Consider the following 27,789-nt stretch of genomic DNA (forward strand, 5'->3'; position numbering starts at 1 on the left):
TCACAATTGTAGGATTCCTTTACTTTGCACTCTGGACTCAGCTTGCTTTCCTTTATAGGGGAAAACACCGAATCACCCTCCACTTCTTGCCATCCTTTCTCTAGAGCTGTCTGCCTCTGTCTGTTTTCTCTGATCTGCAGACTGATCACCTTGCCTCTGGCCTTTCCCTTTACAAACACACTCTTGCAAAATAGTTTTCCCTTGATACCTTTTTCAGCACATGACCACCATCCAAAAACTGAACAATTAAAATACACCCTTAAAATACAATTTCTTTTAAAACATTGCCTTTACTAGACCCACTTGTCTACATAATTTCTCCTTCTTTCCTTGATTCCTCATTTCATTCCTTCTCTCAACAACCTTGCTGCCTCCTTTATCTAATATCCAGTAATCTGGCCCATTCAATGGCAGGTTCTTGCATAGTGTTGACTGAGCCTTCTGTATCTATTGAGGCTGCTAAGCTATACTCCAATATTTGTTACATAATATCCCTACATACAGAAGATATCGAATTAGCAATTTAATTAAATTATCATTTTCAGTTGGCCGTTGTACCATCGTGTGCCTTTTGTCCATGTAAATGCAGTCTATTGAGATTGTAATCTTTTTAGTGCAGAAATAGTGGCAGACATATTTTACAGTACCATTTGCTTGTAGGGCTTTAATAGATCATCCCAAATTGTGGAAATAAGTGTTGTATGTGAAATTTGTAGACAAGCAAAGTTTTACTGCTCTCAGTGAATCCTAAGAATCAGCAAACTCAGAGACAAATTTCTCTCTTTTTAAAAAATATTTTTAAAATTTTTATTTTTTGTGGGTATATAATAGGTATATATATTTATGGGGTACATGAGATATTTTGATACAGGCATATAATGTGTAATAGTCACTTCAGGGTAAATGTGGTATCCATCACCTCAAGGAGTTATCTTTTGTGTTATAAAAAATCTGATTATACTCATTTAGTTACTTAAAAATGTACAGTTAAATTACTGTTGACTATAGTCACCCTGTTGTGCCATTAAATGCTATATCTTATTCATTTTTTCTAACTATTTTTTGTACTGATTAACCATCCCCACTTCTCCACCCACTACCTCCCCACCCCCAGCACTACCCTTCCCAGTCTCTGGTAACCATCATTCTACTCTCTATCTCCATGAGTTTAATTGTTTTAATTTTTAACTCCTGCAAATAAGCCAGAACATGAGAAATTTGTCTTTCTGTGCTTGGCTTATTTCACATATCATAATGACTTCCAGTTCCATTCATGTGTTGCGAATGACAGGATCTTATTCTTTTTTATGGCTGAATAGTACTTCATTGTGTATCCATACCATGTTTTAAAAATCTATTTGTCTGTTGATGGACACTTAGGTGACTTCCAAATCTCAGGTATTATGAATAGTGCTACAATAAACATGGGAGTGCAGATATCTCCTTGATGTACTGATTTCCTTTCCGTTGGGTATATACCTAGCAGTGGGATTGCTGAATCATATGGTAGCTCTATTTTTAGTTTTTTGAGGAACCTCTGAATTGTTCTCTACAGTGTTTGTTCTAATTTACATTCCCACCAACAGTGTGTGAAGGTTTCCTTTTCTCCATATCCTTGCCAGGATTTGTTATCACCTGTCTTTTGAATAAAAGCCATTTTAACAAGGGTGAGAAGATATCTCATTGTAGTTTTGGTTTACATTTCTCTGATGATCAGTAATGTAGAACATCTTTTCATGTACCTATTTACCATTTGTATATCTTCTTCTGAGAAATGTCTATTCAGATTTTTGCTTATTTAAAAATCAGATTATTATATTTTTTCCTATAGAGCTATTTGAACTCCTTATATATTCTAGGTTATTAATCCCTTGTTAGTTTGCAAATATTTTCTCCTGTGCCAAGGGTCATCTTTTCAGTTTTTTGATTGTTTCCTTTAGTGTGCAGAAGTTATTTAACTTGATGTGATCCCATTTGTTTATTTTTGCTTTGGTTGCCTGTACCTATGGGGAATACCCGCATTACTCAAGAAATCTTTGCCTAGTCCAATGTCCGGGAGAGCCTCCTCAATGTTTTCTTGTAGTAGTTTCATTGTTTCAGGATTTAGATTTAAGCCTTTAATCAATTTTGTTTTAATTTTTGCTTATGACAAGACAGGAGTCTAGTTTCATTCTTCCGCATATAGATATCTATTAATAGTTTTCCCAGGACCATTTGTTGAAGAGACCATCCTTTCCGCAATGCATGTTCTTCACATCTTTGTCAAAAATGAGTTCACTGTAATTATATAGATTTGTTTCTGGGTTCTCTATGCTGTTCAGTTGGTCTATGTGTCTGTTTTTATGCCAATACCATATTGTCTTGGTTACTATAGCTCTGTAATATAACTATACTAGTTTTGTTCTTTTTACTCAAGATTGCTTTGGCTAGTACGGCTCTTTTGTGATTCTATATAAATTTTAGATTTTTTTCTGTTTCTGTGAAGAATGTTATTGGTATTTTGATAGGGATTGCATTGAATCTGTAGATTGCTTTGGGTAGTATGAACATTTTAACAATATTCCTTCTTCCAATCCATAAACATGGAATATCTTTTCATTTTTTTGTGTCCTCTTCAATTTCTGTCATAAATGTTTTATAGCTTTTATATAGAGATTTTTTACTTCTTTGGTTAATTCCTAAGTAATTTTATATTATTTGTAGCTATTATATTAATAAATGTGGATTTTTAAAAATTCTTCTTGAGAGTTGTTCACTATTGGCATACAGAAATGCTACTGACTTTTGTATGTTGATTTTGTATCCTGCAACTTTATTGAATTTTTTTATCAGTTTGAATAGTTTTTTGATGGAGTCTTTAGGTTTTTCTTTGTTTCAATTTTCCAAATATAAGATCATATCATTTGCAGACAAGGATAATTTGACTTCTTCCTTTTCAGTTTGGATGCTCTTTATCTCTTTCTCTTGTCTAATTGCTCTAGCCAGGACTTTTCAATAGTGTGTTGAATAATAGTGGTGAAAGTGGACATCTTTGTCTTGTTTCAGATCTTGGAGGAAAGGCTCCCAGTTTTCTCCCATTTTGTATGACACTAGCTGTTGGCTGTCATGTATGTCTCTTATTATGTTGAGGTTTTTTAGGCTTTTTTTTTTTAAATCATGAAGCAGTGTTGAATTTTATTAAATGCTTTTTCAGCATCAATTGAAATGATCATATGGTTTTTGTCTTTCATTCTGTTGATGCGATGTATGACATTTGATCAATTTGTGTATGTTGAACCATCCTTGCATTCCTGGGATAAATCACACTTGGTCATGATGAATGATCTTTTTAGTGTGTTGTTGAATTCTGTTTGCTAGTATTTTGTTGAGGATTCTTGCATCAATGTTCATCAGGGATTTTTGGCATGTAGCTTTCTTGTTTGATGTGTCTTTGTCTGGTCTTGGTATCAGGGTAATACTGGCCTAATAGAATGAGTTTGGAAGTATTCCCTCCTTCTCTATTTTTCAAAATAGTTTCCGTATGATATTGGCTGTGGGTTTGTCACAAATAGCTCTTAATATTTTGAGATACGTCCCATCAATATCTAATTCATTGAGAGTTTTTAGCATGAAGGGCTGTTGAATTTTGTCAAAGGCGTTTTCTGCATCTATTGAGATAATCGTGTGGTTTTGTCTTTGGTTCTGTTTATATGCTGTATTATGTTAATTGATTTGCATATGTTGCACCAGCCTTGCATCCCAAGGAAGAAGCCCACTTGATCATGATGGATAAGCTTATTGATGTGCTGCTGGATTCAGTTTGCCAGTGTTTTATTAAGGATTTTTGCATTGATGTTCATTAGGGATATTGGCCTAAAATTCTCTTTTTTTTGTTGTGTCTCTGCCAGGCTTTGGTATCAGGATGATACTGGTCTCATAAAATGAGTTAGGGAGGATTGTCTCTTTTTCTACTGATTGGAATCGTTTCAGAAGGAATGGTACCAGCTCCTCCTTGTACCTCTGATAGAATTTGGCTGTGAATCCATCTGGTCCTGGACTTTTTTTGATTGGTAGGCTATTAATTAATGCCTCAATTTCAGAGCCTGTTATTGTTGGTCTATTCAGGGATTCAACCTCTTCCTGGTTTAGTCTTGGGGTGGAGGTGTATGTGTCCAGGAATTTATCCATGTATTCTAGATTTCTAGTTTATTTGTTTAGAGGTGTTTATAGTATTCTCTGATGGTAGTTTGTATTTCTGTGGGATTGGTGGTTATATCCCCTTTATCATTTTTTATTGTGTCTATTTGATTCTTCTCTCTGTTCTTCTTTATTAGTCTTGCTAGCAGTCTATCAATTTTGTTGATCTTTTCAGAATGCCAGCTCCTGGATTCACTGAATTTTTGAAGGTTTTTTTGTGTCTCTATCTCCTTCATTTCTGCTCTGATCTTAGTTATTTCTTGCCCTCTGCTAGCTTTTGAATGTGTTTGCTTTTTCTTCTCTAGTTCTTTTAATTGTGATGTTAGGGTGTCAATTTTAGATCTTTCCTGCTTTCTCTTGTGGGCATTTAGTGCTATAAATTTCCCTCTACACACTGCTTTAAATGTGTCCCAGATATTCTGGTATGTTATGTCTTTGTTCTCATTGGTTTCAAAGAACATCTTTATTTCTGCCTTCATTTTGTTATGTACCCAGTAGTCATTCAGGAGCAGGTTGTTCAGTTTCCATGTAATTGAGTGGTTTTGAGTGAGTTTGTCAATTCTGAGTTCTAGTTTTGTTGCACTGTGGTCTGAGAGACAGTTTGTTATAATTTCTGTTCTTTTACAGTTGCTGAGGAGTGCTTTACTTCCAACTATGTGGTCAATTTTGGAATAAGTGTGATGTGGTGCTGAGAAGAGTGTATATTCTGTTGTTTTGGGGTGGAGAGTTCTGTAGATGTCTATTAGGTCCACTTGGTGAAGAGTTGAGTTCAATTCCTGGATATCCTTGTTAACTTTCTGTCTCGTTGATCTGTCTAATGTTGACAGTGGGGTGTCAAAGTCTCCCATTATTATTGTGTGGGAGTCTAAGTCTCTTTGTAAGTCTCTAAGGACTTGCTTTATGAATCTGAGTGCTCCTGTATTGGGTGCATATATATTTAGGATAGTTAGCTCTTCTTGTTGAATTGATCTCTTTACCATTATGTAATGGCTTTCTTTGTCTCTTTTGATCTTTGTTGGTTTAAAGTCTCTTTTATCAGAGACTAGGATTGCAACCTCTACCTTTTTTTGTTTTCCATTTGCTTGGTAGATCCTCCTCCATCCCTTTATTTTGAGCCTATGTGTGTCTCTGCACGTGAAATGGGTCTCCTGAATATAGCACACTGATGGGTCTTGACTTTTTATCCAGTTTTCCAGTCTGTATCTTTTAATTGGAGCATTTAGCCCATTTCTTACAAGTAGAAATGTTCTCTGTAGGGAGAAAGACCACAGGAGGAATGCTGGGCTGACATCATCATCAGACAATTGATAATTAAAAGCAGTGAGAGGACATGAGCTGACTGAGGGAGCAAGTGTATATAAAGGAGAAGGAAAAAATGAGAACTTGGGGTTGGTGGAGTGGGGAGCACTGCTCTTAGGAAGGGGAAGAGGAATTGCTGGTGATGGAGGCAAAGCTATGATGACTACACAACAGATGATATCTCAGACACCTACTCATACTTCAAGCCCAAGACAATCCTTCTTTCTGCTGTGACTTTTCAGATCTTCCTTGGGCAGAATGTGTTGTTTTCTCCCCTTGGTTCCCCAGCCCTTTGTTCAAACTATGTATAGCACTTATTACATTATATTATAGTTAGTGGGGTGTGTGTGTGTGTGTGTGTGTGCGCGCATCTGTGTGTATTGGACTGTTATTTTGTAAATCACTTTTGGCTTTGGGCTGTGTCTTATTCAACACTTTTCACCACTCAATCACATTTTTTTGACGCACCATCTATACTTAAGTAATGTTTGTGAAATTGAATTAAAAATGACATCTGGCAAGGGTCAAGTGAAAAAGTTTTGGGTTTGACAAGAAGGAAGTGAATGTACTTTCAAGGGAGCAGTTTTAGGACAGTGATAGAGACTGTTCTGAAGTTCTGGTTTTGTTCCAGTTCAATTGTTTTAGAAACCGTAGAGATGTGGTCACTGCTTTGAATCGTATCAACTCAACCTTTCCACTAAAGCAAAAAATGTTCACATCTATATTGAAAGTGCAGCAATTAAAAATACTAATGGTGGCCGGGCGTGGTGGCTCACGCCTGTAATCCCAGCACTTTGGGAGGCCGAGACGGGCAGATCACGAGGTCAGGAGATTGAGACCATCCTGGCTAACCCGGTGAAACCCCGTCTCTACTAAAAATACAAAAAACTAGCCGGGCGAGGTGGCGGGCGCCTGTGGTCCCAGCTACTTGGGAGGCTGAGGCAGGAGAATGGCGTGAACCTGGGAGGCGGAGCTTGCAGTGAGCTGAGATCCGGCCACTGCACTCCAGCCTGGGCGACAGAGCAAGACTCCGTCTCAAAAGAAACAAAACAAAACAAAACAAAACAAAACAAAACAAAACAAAACAAAACCAAAAAAAACACTAATGGCTTGCAAATTTCTCTTTAATAAAATCCCAGAGAACACAAAATTTTTTGCTATGTTATGAGCAATTAGGAAAAATATTTGCAAATGAATACTAATGCGTAATTGTGGAAGAAGAGAATGTGCCCTGCTAGTTAGGGTTAAGTGAGATAGAGTACAAAGATTAAAATGGTTTCTAGAGGTAATTTAAACCTGAGAATTTTCTCTACTTTATAATGATTTGACCTAAGATAATACTGTAGTCAGAGGAAATTGAGAGCAACTTTTCAGAATCCCTTCAGTTTCTCACTACACACTAACAAAAATGCCACCAGCTAAAGCTAAATTCGTCTACTGTTCCTGGTTTCTGTCCCCCGCCACCTCCTCAGGGACTCACTCTAGTGGTTATTCTCCCTTTCTTGCGCCTGCAATCTCTCTAGCTTTGTTGGCTTTTGTCTCTCGAGTTCCAGCATGCTCATGTTTCTCCCACCTCTAAAACAAAAGCCCAACCATCTTGGTCTTCAGATCTCCTCCATATCTTTTCTTTCTTTGGTCTCCCATCCAGTCAAATTCCTAGAAGTGCCCTAGATGCAATGCCTTCACTATTTTAAAGCAAGAGAGCCAAGGAGCAGAAGACCTCATCTATTTAGGTGATTTACTTGAGTGAAGAAAAATTACTGGACTAAATAAACCTCTCAGGGATGTTTAAACTTTACAACCTAATATATTTATAAAATTCAATGAGCTATTTGGATAGAAAATGGCTTTTAGGAACAAATCCCAACTTAGGTAGCAACAAGTAGTCATACATATTAAAATATAAAATTTCTAAAAATCAAAACCTTCCTGTTTTCTAATTTTCTAGTTAGAATATTACTCCTAAATTAGGTATTCAGAAGAGACACACCTAATTTAACTGGAAATCATTATTCTCTAGACATAAAGAGGTTTAACAGAAGTGTTGCTGGTTTAAGACATTTGCAATTACATAATTAAATTAAAGAACTTGAAAACTGGAAACTCTTGCTCTTTCCGGACCTGGCGGAGCAGGAGGCGCCATCATGGGAGTTGACATCCGCCACAACAAGGACCGAAAGGTTCGGCGCAAGGAGCCCAAGAGCCAGGATATCTACCTGAGGCTGTTGGTCAAGTTGTATAGGTTTCTGGCCAGAAGAACCAATTCCACATTCAACCAGGTTGTGCTGAAGAGGTTGTTTATGAGTCGCACCAACCGGCCGCCTCTGTCCCTTTCCCGGATGATCCGGAAGATGAAGCTTCCTGGCCGGGAAAACAAAACGGCCGTGGTTGTGGGGACCATAACGGACGACGTGCGGGTTCAGGAGGTGCCCAAACTGAAGGTATGTGCACTGCGCGTAACCAGCCGGGCCCGCAGCCGCATCCTCAGGGCCGGGGGCAAGATCCTCACTTTCGACCAGCTGGCCCTGGACTCCCCCAAGGGCTGCGGCACTGTCCTGCTCTCCGGTCCTCGCAAGGGCCGAGAGGTGTACCGGCATTTCGGCAAGGCCCCAGGAACCCCACACAGCCACACCAAACCCTACGTCCGCTCCAAGGGCCGGAAGTTCGAGCGTGCCAGAGGCCGACGGGCCAGCCGAGGCTACAAAAACTAACCTTGGATCCTACCCTCTTATTAAAAAGATTTTGAACGCTAAAAAAAACAAACAAACAAACAAACAAAAAAAAACAAAAAAAAAACCTGGAAACTCTTATAAGTTAATTAGTGTTGATGGTAGAAGTGTTCACAAGGAAAGACATAGAATTTGCATTTGCCAAATTATAGGGTGAAGGTAAGAGGAAGAAGTGAAAGCTGTTTGCTTGGATCACTTTCCAACAAAAACATGTATATGCTTTTTGAGCTCTAAAGAACATCACTTTGTGTTTTTCAGGACCAGAAGTACTGCTGCCAGGACATGGTCCCAGGAGAGAGCTCCCATGCCAGAATAATAGAATTACAGGTGAACTACATGCTGAAACTAGTAGGGCTCTTAACTCATGGTTTCCACTGCATCATCTTCTTTGAGATTTGTTGGGATTTGCTTTCACTTTTCCATGTCTGTTTGGAATTTTACCAAAAATAACTTCTCTCCTTCTTGCCCAGGTGATTCAGAAAAATACAACTGGGCTCCTCTCAGAAAATACTGCTTTTGCTAAAATGTTTCCTGAACTGTAAGATCAGAGCCATTGTGTACAGCTGTGCAGGTTGTACACTGTACATGGCCAAGAAGGTTGAACAACTCCATGATTTAACTATGTAGATCATGTAATTAATACAATATGGTAGCTCTGCACATGGTATGCGGTGAAGATTCAAATGGCGGATAGGCTTCTTCGAGGTGGGCTGCTATATATAAGTGTAAAACAAAGTTCAGATCATGATAACTGCTAATAAGATTTTAATTGTCATGTAGAAGTGTTTCAAGAACCCATTATCAACTTAATGTGGGTGTTCCTTATTAGCTGAAGTGAGGAGGACAGGGAATTATGTTCTAAGTCCGACTTTAAATGAGCTTCCAGGTGTCATGGCCATCATCATTTCTTTAGCGATCATTTATTGTGTGCCAAATACTGTGTTAGGCACTCTGAGATTTCTCACTGCAGTGACACTGTACTAAACCTGTAGCAAGTTTGATTGCTTCAAGAATTGGAAAACTGTAGTAGAAGAGTGACCAGAACAATATAAGAATTAGAGTACACTAACTCATGCCTGTAATCCTAGCACTTTGGGAGGCCAAAGCAGTAGGATTGCATGAGGCCAGACATTTGAGACCAGCGTGGGTTAAGCTGAACTCAAATGCTCAAGAGTTTGACTCCATCTCTACCAAAAAAAAAAAAAAAAAAAGAAAAAAAAATTAGCTGAGTGTGATGGCACATGCCTGTAGTCTTAGCTACTTGGAAGGCTAAGGCAGAAAGATCACTTGAGCCCAGGCATTTGAGGCTGCAGAGAGCTATGATCACACCACTACACTCCAGAGTGGACGAGAGAGTGAAACCTTATCTCTAAAAACAAAAAAGAAAAAATAAGGAATTATATTAAGATATAAGAATTGAATTTAAAATAGCTTCATTTCTATCAATGGCAATTAGTTTCTTAAGGATTATGATTTCTATTTATCTTTTCCACACGTTCTGAAAAAAGCATTAAGCTGCAGTGTAATGCTTTCTATTATCAGTAGGTGCCAAGTTGCTGAGTGAAGTAAAGTGAGCTTCTGTTCCTCTGGATACAGAGGGATGGCTGTGTGACCTCTGGAAGTCCCTTTGGTTAAGCTCTATAGCTTAATGATTCTTTGGCTCAGGACCAAAGTCACGTAATGTTCAGACCATAAGCCTCCAATGTTAGCTTTAAATTTAGCACAGACTTATGGAGTCATTATCATCCTTTCTTTGAGTTCTTAAAGTGCAGACAATCTTTTTACCTGAATTATAAGCTAGGAGCTCATGAAGCCCAGTTTAGTATTAGAAAAAGTAAGGCCGTCAAATTATTGTGAGGTATTAAATGATTTGTGTGTTGGGCAGTTATCTTTAATTCAGAAGCTCAGTTTTCTAAATAGTTAAGCTAATTTTTGAAAGATTTCTTTTTTCTCCTTTGATAGTTCTTGAGTCTAGACTTTAAAGCTGGAGAAAACTGAGTTTGCTTTCTGACTCCACCACTCATCAACTTTGTGGTGATGGTAATAATAAGAATTATAATAATGGCTGACATTACTAGTGAGCTTTTGTGCCAGGACCTGGGATAAGTGTTTCATGTATTATTTAATTTATTGCGCATGATGACTATGAGGTGGGTCCTTTAATTATTCCCATTTTATAGACCAGAAAAAGTAGGCTTACAGCCCACACGTAATAATATGCTACACTGATCCCTGGTTAGAGTACTCTTGCTTCCCTACTTCTGGGTAAGATACAGCTTAAAGCCAAATAGCAGAGCAGACTTTTTGGATCCAGATTGCCTGGATGGAAATCTTGTCTTAGTTACTTACTAGCTGGGAAAGTTACTTAAATGTTTTGTGTTTCAGTTTCCTTATCTGTAAAATGTGGCTAATTAGCATAATAATTTTACCTCTTAAGATAACTAAGAGATTTAACTGAGAAAACAGTTGTGAATTGCCAATAATCTAGTATATGAGACGTGTCCAATAAATGTTAGCTACTGGTAAAATAGCACTCGGTAAGACTGAAGAAGATAGCTTCTGGAATTGGCTCCTAGTAGTTTCAAGTGGACTTGGACATTTATTATACTAAACAGTGAATAATTGGTATTGGATGGGTCCAAATTGATGTGGAGGGGCAAGAGTACACTGTACACCTGAAGTGGGATGTGAAAGAGGGCTAAATATCCTTCCTTTTCTATTATTAAAAAGGCAAAAACCAACAAATGCAGAGAAAAGGGACTCAGACACTGTTGGTGGGAATGTAAACTAGCACAGCGACTATGAAGAATAGTATTGAGGTGTTTCAGAAAGCTAGGAATATGAGTACCATATGACGCAGCACTGGGAAGTTATCCAAAGAAAAGGAAATACCAGCACTGGGAAGTTATCCAAAGGAAAGGAAATCAGTATATTAGAGAGATGTCTGGACCCCCATGTTTATTGCAGCGCTATTTACAATAGTCAATATATAGAATCAACCTAGGTGTTCAACAACAGATGAATGAATAAATGAAAATGTGGCATATATACACCATGGAATACTATTCAGTCATAAAAAGTATAAAATCCTGCCATCTGTGGCAACATGGATGGAGCTAGAGGACATTATGCTAAGTGAAATAAGCCAGGAACAGACAGTTAAGCACCACATTTTCACTCATATGTGAAAAATAAAAATATTGATCTCATGGAAGTAAAAAGTAGGACAGAGGCTACGAGAGGCTGGGAAGGGTAGGGAAGAGGGAGGTTTGGGAAAGATTTGCTAAAGGATACAAAATTACAGCTAGATAGGAAAAGTTCTAGTGTTCCATACCACAGAAGGATGACTATAGTTAACAATGGTATATTACATATCTTCAAATAGCTAGGAGTAGGATATTGCATATTCCCAACACAAAGAAATGACTGATGTCTGAGATGATGGATATGCTAATTACCTTGAACTGATCACCATACATTATCTGCATCAAAATATCACTATGTACCCCATGAATAGGTACAATTATTATCTGTCAATTAAAAAAATTTTGGCTTATTTTTTCATGTTACTCTCCCTCTTGTCCAGGATATCATTTGTCTATTTGCTTGAAGTCTCATTGGGTTGGGTCCATAGGCACCTTGCTCATGGAAGCTGGGGCTTATAGAGGGTGGTCAGGAGAAGGTGTGAGGATGTGAGCAATTGCTTTCCAGAAGAGTGTGCTATGGTCATGAGGGTGGAAGGATGAAGTGAGAATAACTCTGTGTCTTCATGAATGGATTCACATTTATGCATTGATAGGGAAGGGCCTCAATCACAGTATCTTCTATTCTTTATGAATTGACTTTGCCTTCCAAAGTTTAGAAAGTAGATCTGGCAGGAACCAGAATGCTTTTTTTTTGCAGGGCCAGGGAAGTTCGTGAGAGGGAGGGAGTGCATTTACCTTTCCAGGAAGACCCTGGGCTGCCACTCTTCTTTCCCAGGAAACTTTTTTGAGGCTTTCCTCTATTCCATGGATCAAGCATTGAAGATCCTCTGCATAGTCGTTTGGCTACTTTTTTTTGGAAAGGAAAGGGACTAGTGTGTGCCACTTTTTCTGTCTCCGAAGTTGGGAGAGAGGATAAAGACAACATAACCTGGGGGTAAAGAGATACTATTCAAAGATTTCAGAATACTTTCTAAGGATGGCCTGGAGCCTTCTTTTGTGCATTGGTGAGGACGTCTAGTGAACTGAGGTTCATTAGAGGTGGTTGCTCAAATGCAGAGTATAGAGCAGGGCTTCTCTACCTCAACATGACTGCCATTTTGGGCAGGCTGATTCTTTGTGGTGGGTGTGAGGGACTGTCCTGTGCATTGTGGGATGTTTAGCAGCATCTCTGGCCTCGACCCACTAGATACCAGTAGCATTTCCCATGGTTGTGACAACCAAAAATGCCTCTCTAGACACTGTCAAATACCCCTGGGGGTGGGCGTGAGGGGCAAAATTGCCCCTGTTGCTGAGAATTCCTGGCATGGAGGGAGCAGCAGTCCTTGATTACTTGCTCTGAGGTTTCAATGGCTTAGCATGAAATGGGCTGACTGCCCTGAGAACACATCAAATAAGTTCGTTCATTCAACAGTATTTATTGAGGTATTCTACTTTTGGTACATATATGTTGGTTTCAGTCTAAGCATGTGCATATGAAAATATATGTGTGTAATGTATGGTGCTCTCTGGAAGTACCTCATATTCTCAGGGGTAACATGGGACTACAACTAGAGCTGCCCTACCTGTCCCTTGGGGCTTTGGATTAAGTGTGGAAATGTGCCCGATGGAATTTTGCAAACAGAAGAACAAACTATGCACAGGTGTTATGCATTGAAGTCGTTGAAGTCAGGGATTGCATCATGAATGCATTCTCTTCAGTTCTGGGTACCATATGGGCAGGTGCCAAGTCTTACCACTTCAGCAAATGCTGATTATGGTGACTTTGCAAGAAAAGTGGGACGTGATCTTCTTGTAACTTATGACTCCCTACCTTTGCTCCCAGAGCACCTGCCTTCCCAGCCTTGGAGTAAGAATTGGGGTATATATAGCAATTCTCTCTGACAGTGGCTGTGAGCTTCAGTGGTCCAGGGTGGGTGGTGTGGCTGGGGACTGGGATTGCTGACTAGGATTGAGCCTGTGGGTATAAATGAAGGCTTTGGTTGTAGTAGGCACTATATGCTGCACAGGACCAGATCTGACCTCGGAAGCATCAGTCAAGGGGGCTGCTGCCTGAACTGCATCTAGGGGGAATGTAATTCCAGGGGAGGTGCGGGGTGGCAGCTAGATGTGGGGGGAGCTGGAAGGTAAGTACAAAATTGTGCTCAGGGCAAGCATGGAGCTACACAATTTAACCATCCATTCTCTCTTGGGTCTAGTAGCCATGGCGGCTGTGGCAATACTATTCCAAGTTCAGAAAAGCAGAGCTTGAGGAAGAGCCAGGCAGAGTGGAGGAACAAGAAGCTTCTGGCTGGTTTTAGTGAATAGGGACAGAAATCCAAAGCGCCTCTTGCTGGGTGCTGCCTGCCTGAGTGTGTGTGTCTAGGGGACTAGAGATGGGCCAGAAAGTCTGGAACAGGAATGGGAACTAGAGGAAATTTTCTGCTGTGACTATTTTTTTCTTATTTTATTTCTTCTTCTAAAAAAAAAACAAACAAAAAACCAGGATACATGTTCTGAATGTGCAGGTTTGTTACATAGGTATATATGTGCATGGTGATTTGCTTCCTGTATTGACCCATCCTCTAAGTTCCTTCCTCTCAATCCCCACCCCCAACAGGCTCTGGTGTGTGTAGTTCCCCTTTCTGTGTCCATGTGTTCTCAGTGTTCATCTCCCACTTATGAGTGAGAACATGTGGTATTTGGTTTTCTGTTCCTGTGTTACTTTGCTGAGAATGATGGCTTCCAGCTTCATCCATGTTCCTGCAAAGGATATGATCTCATTCCTTTTCATGGCTGCATAGTAGTCCATGGTGTATATGTACCACATTTTCTTTATCTGACCTATCACTGATGGACATTTTGGTTGGTTCCAAGTCTTTGCTATTGTAAATAGTGCTGTAACAAGCATACATATGCATGTGTCTTTATAGTGCTGTGACTTTTTGATAATAATACTTAAGGATGAGGCCTTTTATATTCATTCGTTCAATCAGTCATTCAACAAACATTTGAGTATCTACCCTATATGAAGCTCAGAGCTGGGAGCCACAGCAGATACAAAGAGGGAAAATATATAGATGGAGCAGCTGGAATTCTAGAGAGGAAGGAGCAGCATACTCACAAATCACGATCATAGGACACAGCAAGTATCAGGAGTGTCTGGAGGAGGGAGACAAAACATGTAAGGCATGGAAGCGGCTCACAATGGGATTAGTAATATTTTTTATTTTTGTCTACTTATTATTTAATTGTTTTTTAGAAATAAGGTCTTGTTCAATCACTTAGGCTGCAGTGCAGTAGCACAATCATAGCTCACTGCAGACTAGACCTCCCAGGCTCAAAAGATCCTCTTGCCTCAGCCTTCCTAGTAGCTAGGACTACAGGTGGATGCCACCACGCCTGGCTAATTTTTAATTTTTTTTATAGAGATGGGAGTCTCCCCATGTTGCCCAGGCTGATCTTGAACTCCTGGGCTCAAGCTACCCTCCTGCCTTGGCCTCCCAAAGTGCTGGAACTGTGGACGTGAGCCACCATGCCCAGCTAGGATTACTAATTGTTTAAAGTACTTATTGCCTGGGAAAAGCCCAGAAAGATGGATAGTTGGTGAAGGTAGTTGGGTTAACCTTAGTGAAGCTCAGATCTTATTCTTGTTTCATTTCTTAAGATAGATGGAGTTTCATGGTTTGTGGGTCTGATTGCTCATAGGTTTTGGTGGTTGGTTGTGGCCCTCCAGAAAGCACTGGCTTTCAACAGCCGTGGATGGCTTATTGTACTTCTTTTTCAAAAGCCACTTTCTTCCCGGTGGATGTTTTCATCACGGGCATCCCACTTGGGAAGCCCCTAAAGCGTAGAGGGTGTAGAGAGCCTGGGGTTTTTACAGAGACCAACCTGGGTCTATTTGAGGATTTTGTCCCAGCTTACTCCAGTGACACATACTTTCCACATGAACTGCTCAAGAATTGGATTAAACCCTTTCTCTTAGCCCCATTCCTAATAGTATTTGTCAAGACTTCTCCTGCAATCTGTCCACAAAATAACAAAAATATTGATAAAAATAATGGAAACGATGGCAATTACCCTGCCTCTAACCCCTCCCTGCCTTGGGTTGTCACCACAGCAGATAAAAGCTATTTTATGGGAGACCAACCTGCTGCCACAATTCCTAAAGTAAAGTTTATTTGCACAGAAAAGGAAAGGCAACTTTTTATTTGTCACCCTGCTGAGAAGAAATATGATTCCTGTCCTCTCACTTCATATTAGCTTTCCTTTTCCCCGCATGTTTTCATCCCATGGTGTCTGATCATTTTACAGAAAGGAGGATTTCTGCTTTCGACCTTACCTCTTGCTCTTGTAACATTCCAATTTTCAGATGGTCAGTCACCATTTGCCTTTTTTTGGGGGGTGGGGGTGGGAACATGTTTCGAAGCTTAAGCATACAAGGCTCCGGCCCATTTTTCAAAAAGCGTGTTGGGTAACTGGTTTCCGGTGATAGTGGCTCCTCGGGAAAGCTATTCTTTCATGCAGCAGCAGCGCCGGCATTGATCAGTGGGAGAGTTCAAGGCGGCAACTCATCAAGCGCGGCTTCAATACCAGATTCCAGACAAGGTCTGCAATAAATAAGAGCAGTAACAAAGAATCATATTTCCTTCTTGCACAGAAAATCAGTGATGACATAGTTCTAAATTTCGGGGTTTGGGGATGGTGTCTTCTCCCTGCACGGCAAGTTGAAAGCAGGATGGCTTTTCCCTCTGAGAAGTGACATCAACATGCATCTTAGCTGCTCTTTCCATAGAAACAGAGTCAAAATATAATTTTCAATATGTGGGTTTATTGGGGATTTTCAGCTTGTGCATTGATGATTGCTTGAGTTGTTCAAATACAACCTGTGTTGTTAAAAACGTGTGTTTTGAACATATTTTCTCACATTTGTTTTAATTGACTCATCTCCCTTTCCCCTCTAATTCTTTTTCCCTGGTAATAATGTCGAGATTTCCATGTGAACATACAAAAATAACAATATTTTGTTTTAAGTAGATAGGTGAAAATTTTTTCAAATGGCAGTGTGATAAAAAAAAAAAAATAGACACCCTGTGAGTCCCTCACGGATTATTGCTATTGATTTCTTTCCTTGAAACGTGGAAATGTTACCAGATGGGGTGTTAGGAGTAGGTGTGTGGGTGCAAATGCAGTTTATTGCTTGTTGACTAAAAATCAGTGAAAACCTTCACTATTTGTGTGCTTGCGTTGCATGCAAAGATGAGTTTTAATCCCAAACCAGTCCTTATACAAAGCTTCTTGCTATGCAATGTCACATTTTTGGGTCAAATTTATATGTGAAGGAAATAAGCTTTATGAAAGACTCAAAACACAATGATTTCAAGTGCTTGCTCTCTCTGGTTTACTGAAACACTATCGTTTTATGTTAATGCGATCAATGAAATTTACTTATCACAATCAGATTTCTATTGTGTTTACTCTCTTCCCCACACCCTCCGTGGGCTGCTCCTTTGAGCTTCCTCTGGTTCCCCTCTTAGGGCAGTGTTAATCAAATTGCTGCAGGTTTTCGGAAGCCAGGTGCCTGTGCAGCAGGCGGCCACTGGGCCTGACCCCTCAGGGACGCACCCATTAGGAAAAAGGAGGCTGACCTTCTGTCACTTTCCTTCTCCTCCCTTTTAATGATTCCTTCTCTATCCTTTTGAGAAGATCTTTCCAGCCCTTTGACCCCTGTTAGAAGAGGAAGGCTTAAACAGCTAAAAGTACTCTCAATATCGAGGCTTGGCAAGGAAAGCTCCAGAGGCCTTTTAGGAAATGCCAAAAGACGGGAGCCTCAGTTTTCAGTGCATTTAGAAGGCAGATCCCAACGCAACACCATTTCCTTCCTCATTTATTTTATAGAAACAGCCAGTTTGTGCGCGGGGTTTGGGGTGGGGGAGCCCCTCCTCCCGCCATCACTTGTCAGCGCCACCAGAATCGGCACGTTCCGGAGAGGCTGACTTTTAATGATAGTCCTTGGACTGTGTGAGAGCTATTGTGCTCTTTGAAAAACAGCAAGGAGAATGCGTGTCTGGGGTGGGTCGCTAGGCTGCTGCTTTGTGAGCGCCAGACCCGGCTTTAGTTTTCATGGAGAAACAACCAGCACTGGGTAGGTTGTGCCCCACCTTGAAATGGTGGGGTGCAGAGTGCGGGATCTCTGCAGGGAGGACCGTTGACAGTCTCCAGTGCCCACCTGTGCCCTCTGTATGATCTTGATTCATAACGACTCAGATGACAGCTAACACTACTATAGGGTCCTCACGTGGGAGACATTGCTCTGCTTAATATGAAATGATAAGATTCCATGTGTATACTTAATAATTTAACACACACTACAACTCTGAAGTAGGTACTAGGAAATTGAGGTGAAGGAAAAGAGGTGTAGTTTTACCATGATAAGAAACTTTGTATTAGAAGTTTAGCTATGCCACTTACTAGCTCTTTGACTTGAGTAAATTGCTTAATCTTTCTGAGCCTCAATGCTCTCATTTGTAAAAAGGGATTGTTAATTATGCCCCACGGGGTTTCCATGATAATTAAATGGGACACTGTAGCATCCTAGGACCACGGATCTCCACCTCCTTTCCATTCTCTCATCTCACCCCCGACCCTTCTCCAAGGACTCATCTTTCCGAGATACTTAGAATCAGGGACAGCAAAAACGGGGTGCTTTTTAGGCACTATGCACAGAGAAAGGGGGTAATTCTAAAGGGAGTGGCTGATATTCCTCTGTCCAGGAGAAGCTACAGATAATCTCTTATCTGTGTCACAGAACAGAATCCAAGCCTAGTTGCATCAGTCAATTATAGTTGAATTGGGAGTGGCTAAAAGGATTAGGAATTGGACTTCACATTAGAAGGTATTTGCTGCCATCTCCTCTGTAGGAAAAGGAAGAATAAAAGCAGGGTTTAAAGGTTCATGTTCTTGCTCAGAATAATCAAGTAGCCCCTTCCCCTCTTGATTTTATCTTGGAGATGCACATACATGTGTTCACACACAGGATGTGCTCACATGTTTTTTACATTTGTGATAGATTTAGAAGTAATAGTATTTAAAGGGCTTAAAAATATTTTTCCCTGGTTACCAAAGTAATGCTTGTTTACTGTATAGAGAAGTATTTGTTTGGACATATAGAAAACTATAAAGATATTAATGTCTTCACTCAGGACAAACAGATAACCACTAAATGCATATTGGTAACTCCAAGTTTTTTTCTGTATACACACACACACACACTTACTTTAGCATGTAGCCTACTTAAAAATTTTGTTTTTTTTAAAACTTTTTTTAATTTTTATTTTTTAATTTTTAATTTTTATTATTATACTTTAAGTTCTAGGGTACATGTGCATAACATGCAGGTTTGTTACATAGGTATACTTGTGCCATGTTGGCGTGCTGCACCCATCAACTTGTCAGCACCCATCAACTTGCCATTTACATCAGGTATAACTCCCAATGCAATCCCTCTACCCTCCCCCCTCCCCACGATAGGCCCAGGTGTATGATGTTCCCCTTCCCGAGTCCAAGTGATCATTGTATCAACCCAAATGTCCATCAGTGACAGACTGGATTAAGAAAATGTGGCACATATACACCATGGAATACTATGCAGCCATAAAAAAGGATGAGTTTGTGTCCTTTGTAGGGACATGGATACAGCTGGAAACCATCATTCTCAGCAAATTATTGCAAGCACAGAAAACCAAACACCGCATGTTCTCACTCATAGGTGGGAACTGAACAATGAGATCACTTTAACTTTTATTTTAAGTTCAGGGATACATGTACAGGGTTGTTACATAGGTAAACATGTGTCATGGGGGGTTTGCTGTACAGGTTATTTCATCACCCAGGTATTGAGCCTAGTACTCCTTAGTTATTTTTCCTGATCCTCTGCCTCCTCCCATCCTCCACCCTCTGACAGGCCCCAGTGTCTGTTGTTCCCCTCTATGTGTTAATGTGTTCTCATTTAGCTCCCACTTATAAGTGAGAACATACAGAATCTGGTTTTCTGTACTTTTGAACTTGGTATTATATTCTGAGCATTTCTTTTTATCATTAGTGTATTGGTTATCTATTGATGCTCAATAAACCGCCCCAAAACCTAATGGCATATAACAACGGAATCATGTTTTTATTGTCTGTCATGGTTCTGGAAGTTAACTAGGCTCCGCTAAGTAGTTCTTGCTCAGAACCTTTCATGCAGTTGCAGTCAGGTGGTAGCTTGGGCTAGTTGTCTGAAGGTTGCTTACTCGCAGGTCTGCTGTCTAGGCTGGAAAAGCTTAAACAGCAGAAGGTTGGAACAGCTAAGTTTTTAAACATTTCTTTCTGTGATGTTCTCTCTCCTGCATGGTGGCTTCAGGATGGCCATGTTCCTTACATGACAGCCCAGGTCCAAAAGTGCATATCTGTAAAGAAAGGCCAGGGTAATGCCAACTCACCTTTTATGTGGTGACCTTGTCTTGGAAGTCACATAGCATTTCCTTACCACATGCTGTTCACCAAGGCAGTCTCAAAAGCCCACGCAGTTTCAAGGAGAGACATATGTTTCCCTTTGAGATATGGACCTCTCAAGTACTGTGTTAGTTTCCTATCACTGATTTAACATATTACTACAAATTTAAAGCAACAGGGATTTATTATCTTACAGTTTTGAAGGTCAGAAATCTGAAATGGGTTTTACTGGGCCAAATCAAGGTGTTGGCAGGGCTGTCTTCTCTGGAGGCTTGAGAGAGGAATCCATTTCCTTGCTTTTCCGGCTTCTAGAGGCTGCTCTCAGTCCTTGGTTTGTGGCCCCATCCTCCATCTTTAAGGCCAGCAGCCTTGCATCTTCAAATGTCTCTCCAAATGTGAGCTATTACTTAACCTGCTACAAATGGGAAATGGCAAGGCTTTGGAAGGGCACATGGGCCAGAAATGTTGCTGCAGTCATTTTTGCAAAGTACAGTCTGTCATAATTAAATATATTCAATGATTGCACAGTATGACTGTTACCATTTGCTTAGCCTTCCTTTATTGTTAATTTTAGGTGTTTTCGATATAAATAACAGTGTTTCTATTTAGGGTCTTTCAAACATAAAGAACACTATAGTAAACAAACATTGCTATAAATAAATATTTATGCAAATCTCCGATTATTTCCTTAGAATAAATTAGTAGGGATATTATTATATAAAAATATGAATACTCATAGATTACTAAATCACCCTCTCAGAAAGGCAACGTTAGTTTTTCAGTAACATTATATAAAAATATTTATTTTGCTGTATCATCATTGATATTGAGTATAATTATTAAAAAACCTTATGGGTTGAATAGGCAGAAAACACCATCTTTTTTTTTTATAGCTTTATTGAGATTTTAATTGATATACAAAACTGGATATATTTAATGTATACAATTTTATGAATTTGAACATGTGCATATACCTGGGCTATCATCACCATAACCGAGGTAGTAAACATATCTGTTATCTCCAAAAGTTACTTTGTGTCCCAATACTTTTTCTAAATTTATTTATATTTTTTATTAAACTTTAAGTTCTAGGGTACATGTATACTACATGCAGGTTTGTTACATATGTATACACGTGCCATGTTGGTGTGCTGCACCCATTAACTTGTTATTTAAATTAGGTATATCTCCTAATACTATCCCTCCTCCCTCCCCCCATCCCACGACAGGCCCCAGGGTGTGATGTTTCCCCTTCCTGTGTCCAACTGTTCTTATTGTTCAGTTCTCACCTATGAGTGAGAACATGCAATGTTTGGTTTTCTGTTCTTGTGACAGTTTGCTGAGAATGATGGTTTCCAGCTGCATCCATGTCCCTATGTAGGACATGAACTCATCCTTTTTTATGGTTGCATAGTATTCCATGGTGTATACATGCCACATTTTCTTTATCCAGTCTGTCATTGATGGACATTTGGGTTGGTTCCAAGTCTTTGCTATTGTGAATAGTGCCGCAATAAACATACGTGTGCATGTGTCTTTATAGCAGCAGGATTTATAATCCTTTGGGTATATACCCAGTAATGGGATGGCTGGGTCAAATGGTATTTCTAGTTCTAGATTCTTGAGGAATCGCCACACTGTCTTCCACAATGGCTGAACTAGTTTACAGTCCCACCAACACTGTAAAGGTGTTCCTATTTCTCCAAATCCTCTCCAGCACCTGTTGTTTCCTGACTTTTTAATGATTACCATTCTAATTGGTGTGAGATGGTATCTCATTGTGGTTTTGATTTGCATTTCTTTGATGGCCAGTGATGATGAGCATTTTTTCATGTATCTGTTGGCTGCATAAATGTCTTCTTTTGAGAAGTGTCTGTTCATATCCTTTGCCCACTTTTTCATGGGGTTGTTTTTTTCTTGTAAATTTGTTTGAGTTCTATGTAGGTTCTGGATATTAGCCCTTTGTCAGATAAGTAGATTGTAAACATTTTCTCCCATTCTGTAGGTTGCCTGTTCACTCTGATGGTAGTTTCCTTTGCTGTGCAGATGCTCTTTTGTTTAATTAGATCCCATTTGTCAATTTTGGCTTTTGTTGCCATTGTTTTTGGTGTTTTAGACATGAAGTCCTTGCCCATGCCTACGTCCTGAATGGTATTGCCTAGATTTTCTTCTAGGGTTTTTATGGTTTTAGGTCTAACATTTAGGTCTCTAATCCATCTTGAATTAATTTTTATATAAAGTGTAAGGAAGGGATCCAGTTTCAGCTTTCTACTTATGGCTAACCAGTTTCCCAGCACCATTTATTAAATTGGGAATCCTTTCCCCATTTCTTGTTTTTGACAGGTTTGTCAAAGATCAAATGGTTGTAGATGTGTGGTATTATTTCTTTGGGCTCTGTTCTGTTCCATTGGTCTGTATCTCTGGTTTGGTATCAGTACCATACTGTTTTGGTTACTGTAGCCTTGTAGTATAGTTTAAAGTCAGGTAGCGTGATGCCTCCAGCTTTGTTCTTTTGGCTTAGGACTGTCTTGGCAAGGCAGGCTCCTTTTTCATTCCATATGAACTTTAAAGTAGTTTTTTCCAATTCTGTGAAGAAACTCATTGGTAGCTTGATGGGGATGGCATTGAATCTATAAATTACCTTGGGCAGTATGGCCATTTTCACGAGATTGATTCTTCCTATCCATGAGCATAGAATGTTCTTCCATTTGTTTGTGTCCTCTTTTATTTCATTGAGCAGTGGTTTGTAGTTCTCCTTGAAGAGGTCCTTCACATCCCTTTTAAGTTGGATTCCTAGGCATTTTATTCTCTTTGAAGCAATTGTGAATGGGAGTTCACTCATGATTTGGCTCTCTGTTTGTCTGTTATTGGTGTATAAGAATGATAGTGACTTTTGCACATTGATTTTGTATCCTGAGACTTTGCTGAAGTTGCTTATCAGCTTAAGGAGATTTTGGGCCGTGACGATGGGGTTTGCTAAATACACAATCATGTCATCTGCAAACAGGGACAATTTGACTTCCTCTTTTCCTAATTGAATACCTTTTATTTCTTTCTCTTGCTTGATTGCCCTGGCCAGAACTTCCAACACTATGTTGAATAGGAGTGGTGAGAGAGGGCATCCCTGTCTTGTGCCAGTTTTCAAAGGGAATGCTTCCAGTTTTTGCCCATTTGGTATGATATTGGCTGTGGGTTTGTCATAAATAGCTCTTATTATTTTGAGATACGTTCCATCAATACCGAATTTATTGAGAGTTTTTAGCATGAAGGGCTGTTGAATTTTGTCAAAGGCCTTTTCTGCATCTATTGAGATAATCATGTGGTTTTTGTCTTTGGTTCTGTTTATATGCTGGATTACGTTTATTGATTTGCATATGTTGAACCAGCCTTGCATCCCCGGGATGAAATCAACTTGATCATAGTGGATAAGCTTTTTGATGTGCTACTGGATTCGGTTTGCTGTAGTTTATTGAGGACTTTTGTATCAATGTTCATCAGGGATATTGGTCTAAAATTCTGTTTTTTTGTTGTGTCTCTGCCAGGCTTTGGTATCAGGATGATGTTGGCCTCATAAAATGAGTTAGGGAGGATTCCCTCTGTTTCCGTTGACTGGAACAATTTCAGAATTAATGGTACCAGCTCCTCCTTGTGCCTCTGGTAGAATTCGGCTGTGACTCTGTCTGGTCCTGGACTTTTTTTGGTTGGTAGGCTATTAATTATTGCCTCAATTTCAGAGCCTGTTATTGATCTATTGTGTATTTGTCACATAGTTCTCATGTCATGGTTTCATCTGTATCAGTTTCTTTAAGGACTTCTCTGCATTGGTTATTCTAGTTAGCCATTCATCAAAGCTTTTTTCAAGGTTTTTAGTTTCTTTGCGCAGGGTTCGTAATTCCTCTGTTAGCTTGGAGAAGTTTAATTGTCTGAAATCTTCTCTCAACTTGTCAAAGTCATTCTCCATCCAGCTTTGTTCCGTTGCTGGCGAGGAGCTGCGTTCCTTTGGAGTGGGAGAGACACTCTGACTTTTGGAATTTCCAGCTTTTCTTTGCTGCTTTTCCCCCATCTTTGTGGTTTTATCTACCTTTGGTCTTCGATGATGGTGACATACATATGGGGTTTTGGTGTGAATGTCCTTTCTGTTTGTTATTTTTCCTTCTAACAGTCAGGACCCTCAGCTGCAGGTCTGTTGGAGTTTGCTCGAGGTCCACTCCAGACCCTGTTTACCTGGGTATCAGCAGGGGAGGCTGCAGAAGAGTGAATGTTGCTGAACAGCAAATGTTGCTGTCTGATCGTTCCTCTGGAAGCTTCGTCTCAGAGGTGTACCTGGCTGTGTGAAGTGTGATGTGTCAGTCTACCCCTAGCGTGGGATGTCTCCCAGTTAGGCTACTCGGGGGTCAGGGACCTACTTGAGCACACAGTCTGTCCATTCTCAGATCTCAAACTCCATGCTGGGAAAACCACTACTCTCTTCAAAGCTGTCAGACAGGGACATTTATATCTGCAGAGGTTTCTGCTGCTTTTTGTTTGGCTATGCCCTGTCCCCAGAGGTGGAGTCTACAGAGGCAGGCAGGCCTCCTTCTGTGATGGGCTCCACCCAGTTCGAACTTCCTGGCTGCTTTGTTTACCTATAAGCCTCAGCAATGGCGGGCACCCCTCCCCCAGCCTTGATGCTGCCTTGCAGTTAGATCTCAGACTGCTGTGCTAGCAATGAGGGAGGCTCCGTGGGCGTGGGACCCTCTGAGCCAGGTGTGGGATATAATCTCCTGATGTGCCATTTGCTAAAACTTGGTAAAGCGCAGTATTAGGGTGGGAGTGACCCAATATTCCAGGTGTTGTGTGTTATGGCTTCCCTTGGCTAGGAAAGGGAATTCCCTTCCCCCTTGCATATCCTGGGTGAGGCGATGCCTCGCCCTGCTTAGGCTCTCACTCGTTGGGCTGCACCCACTGTCCAACACGCCCCAGTGAGATGAATCTGGTACCTCAGTTGGAAATGCAGAAATCACCCGTCTTCTCTGTGGCTCACTCTGGGAGCTGGAGGCTGGAGCTGTTCCTATTTGGCCATCTTCGCGTGGGTCTTGTCCCAATAATTTTTTGTGATATGAGCAAGAATTTAACACGAGACCTACCTCTTAGCAAATTTTTAAGTGCACAACACTATATTGTTAACTGCAGATACTATGTCATACAGTAGATATCTAGAATTTATTTATTTTGTATAACTGTAACTTTGTACCCATTGAATGACTTCCCATTTCACCTTCACCCTATTCCCTGGAAACTGTCACTCTATTTTTAGCTTCTAGAAGTTTGACTATTTTAGATACCTCATGTAAGTGGAATCATGCAGTATTTGTCCTTTTGTGATAGATTTATCTCACTTTGCATAATGTTTTCCAGGTCTCTCCATGTTGTTGCAAGTGGTAGGACTTCCTCTTTTTTTAAGGCTGAATAATATTTCATTATATATGTATACTACATTTTCTTTACCCATTTGTCTGTTGGTGGACATTAGGGTTGTTTTTATACCTTGGGTATTCTGAATAATGTTGCAGCAAACATGGGATTGCAGATATCTCTTTGATATGCTGATTTCATTTCCTTTGGATACATACCCAGAAGTGGGATTGCTGGATCATACGGTAGTTCTATAGTGGTTGCACCATTTTCCATTCCCACAACAATGTACAAGGATTCCAATTTTTCCACATTCTTGCCAACACTTGTTTTGTTCTTTTTGATAATAGCCATCTTAACATGTGTGCAGTGATATCTCATTGTGGTTTTGATTTCCATTTCCCTGATGATTAATGGTGTTGACACTTTTCCATGTATCTATTGAATATTTGTATGTCTTCTTTGGAGAAATATTTATTCAGGTCAATTTCCTACTTTTTAGTTAGGTTATTATTATTATTTTGCTATTGAATTGTAAGAGGAGTTCTTTATGTATTTTGAGAATTACACCTTATTAGATGTATGTATTTTCTCCCATTCCATGGGTTGTCTTTTCACTTGGTTTATTTGTTGATTAGTTTATTTTTACTGGGAAGAAGAGTTTTAGTTTGCTGTTGTGCTCATTTGTCTGTTTTTGCTTTCGTTATCTGTGTTTTTGGTATCATTTGCAAAAAATTCTCAACACCAATTTCATGAAGATTTTCCTGTATTTTTTCTTCTAGAAGTCTTACAGTTTCAGGTTTACATTTAAGTCTTTAACCTATTTTGAATTGATTTTTGTGTATAGTACAAGTTAGGGATCCAATTTCATCCTTTTGCCTCTGGGATACTGTTATTCCATCACCATGTGTTAAAGAGATCATTTTCCTCCATCATGTATTCTTTATTGAACATCAGTTGACAGTATATTCATGGATTTATTTCTGGACTCTCCATTCTGTTTCATTAGTTTGTATGTCTGTATTTATGCCAGTACCATGCTGTTTGAATTACTGTAGCTTTGTAATATGTCTTTAAGTCAGGAAATATGATGCCTCCAGCTTTGATTATGATGGTTACTCTGGACCTTTTGTTTTTTCACATGAATTTTAGGATTTTTTTTTTTCTGTTTCTGTGAGAAATGCCATTGGGATTCTCTTGGAAATATAATTGCATCTGTAGATCGCTTTTAACGTTTTTACAACATTAATTCTTCCAGTGTATGAACATGAGTTTTTTTTCCATTTCTTTGTCTCTTTTTAAATTTCTTTCATCAATGTGTTGTAGTTTTCAGTGTACAAGTCTTTCACATCCTTGGTTAAATTTATTTGTATGTATTTCATTCTTTTAAATGCTACTATAAATGAGATTGTTTTCTTAATTTTCTTTTGGGTCATTTGTTAGTATATAAAAATGCGATTGATTTTTTAAAATCTCAACTTTGTATCCTGCAGCATTACCAAATTCATTTATTAGTTCTAAGAGTTTTTCTGTGAAGCCTTTAGGGTTTGCTGTGTATAGGATCATGTCATCTACAGACAGAGACAATTTTACATCTTTTCTTCAATTTGGAAGCTTTTAATTTCTTTTACTTGCCTAATTACTCTGGTTAGGACTTTTAATACTATGTTGAGCAGAAGTAGTAAGAGATGATAGCCTAGCCTTATTCCTGATCTTAGAGGAAAAGCTTTTAGTTTATGGGCTTTTTATATATAGCTTTTATTATGTGAGATACATTCCTTCAATACTTAGTTTGTTGAGTGTTATTAATCATAAAAACGTGCTGAATTTTGTCAAATGCTCTTCCTGCATTTATTCAGATGATTGTGTGATTTTAAAAAATCATTCATTATGTTAATGTTGTATATTACATTGATTGATTTGTGTATGCAGAGCTATCCTTGCACCCCAGGGATAAATCTTGCTTGATTATGGTATATGATCTTTTCTGTGCACCGTTGAATTTGGTTTGCTAGTATTTTGTTGAGGACTCATCTTGCTTATGTGTGCACATTCTTGATTATTGCTGAAGTTAAACATTTTTTATTATTTATTCATTTTTTTATTGACTATTATTTTTTCTATTTTTTTTTCTACAGGTTGCTGATGTATTTCTTATTTATTTATAGGAACTCTTTATATATAAAATGCATTAAAGCTTTTCACCTTTTGGTATAAATAATAGTTATGAAGTTTTATATTTTGAAAGAAAACATCTTTTCCAATGCTGTTTCTTTCTTTCTTTTTTTGATTAAATATTTTTTCCTTCACATAGGTCAGGTAAGTATTCACCTATAATTTTTTCTTGGTGCTTTAAAATTTAACTTTAGACTTCTAGTTATGTAAGTTATATATTTTTATACATATGTACCTTATTTTTTTTTTTACCTAATAGTGTAAACAAATGGACGAGGAAAGAGAGGAGTATAAGCAGTTGATTGGATTTTAGTAGAAATAAATTGACATTCTATTTACTG

At 39.2% G+C, this 27,789-nt stretch overlaps 1 protein-coding gene across 1 annotated transcript; it reads left to right on the plus strand.

Moving 5' to 3' along the window:
• The first annotated feature begins 7,584 nt into the window (after positions 1–7,584).
• Positions 7,585–8,242, plus strand: LOC140710467 (large ribosomal subunit protein eL18). Its single transcript, XM_073012179.1, has one exon. It carries the CDS (start codon positions 7,620–7,622, stop codon positions 8,184–8,186), a length of 567 nt encoding a protein of 188 aa, XP_072868280.1. The 5' UTR covers positions 7,585–7,619; the 3' UTR covers positions 8,187–8,242.
• Positions 8,243–27,789: the final 19,547 nt, after the last annotated feature.

The sequence above is a fragment of the Chlorocebus sabaeus genome, chromosome 26, assembly GCF_047675955.1.
Source record: "Chlorocebus sabaeus isolate Y175 chromosome 26, mChlSab1.0.hap1, whole genome shotgun sequence".
In the NCBI taxonomy this organism is placed as follows: Eukaryota; Metazoa; Chordata; class Mammalia; order Primates; family Cercopithecidae; genus Chlorocebus; species Chlorocebus sabaeus.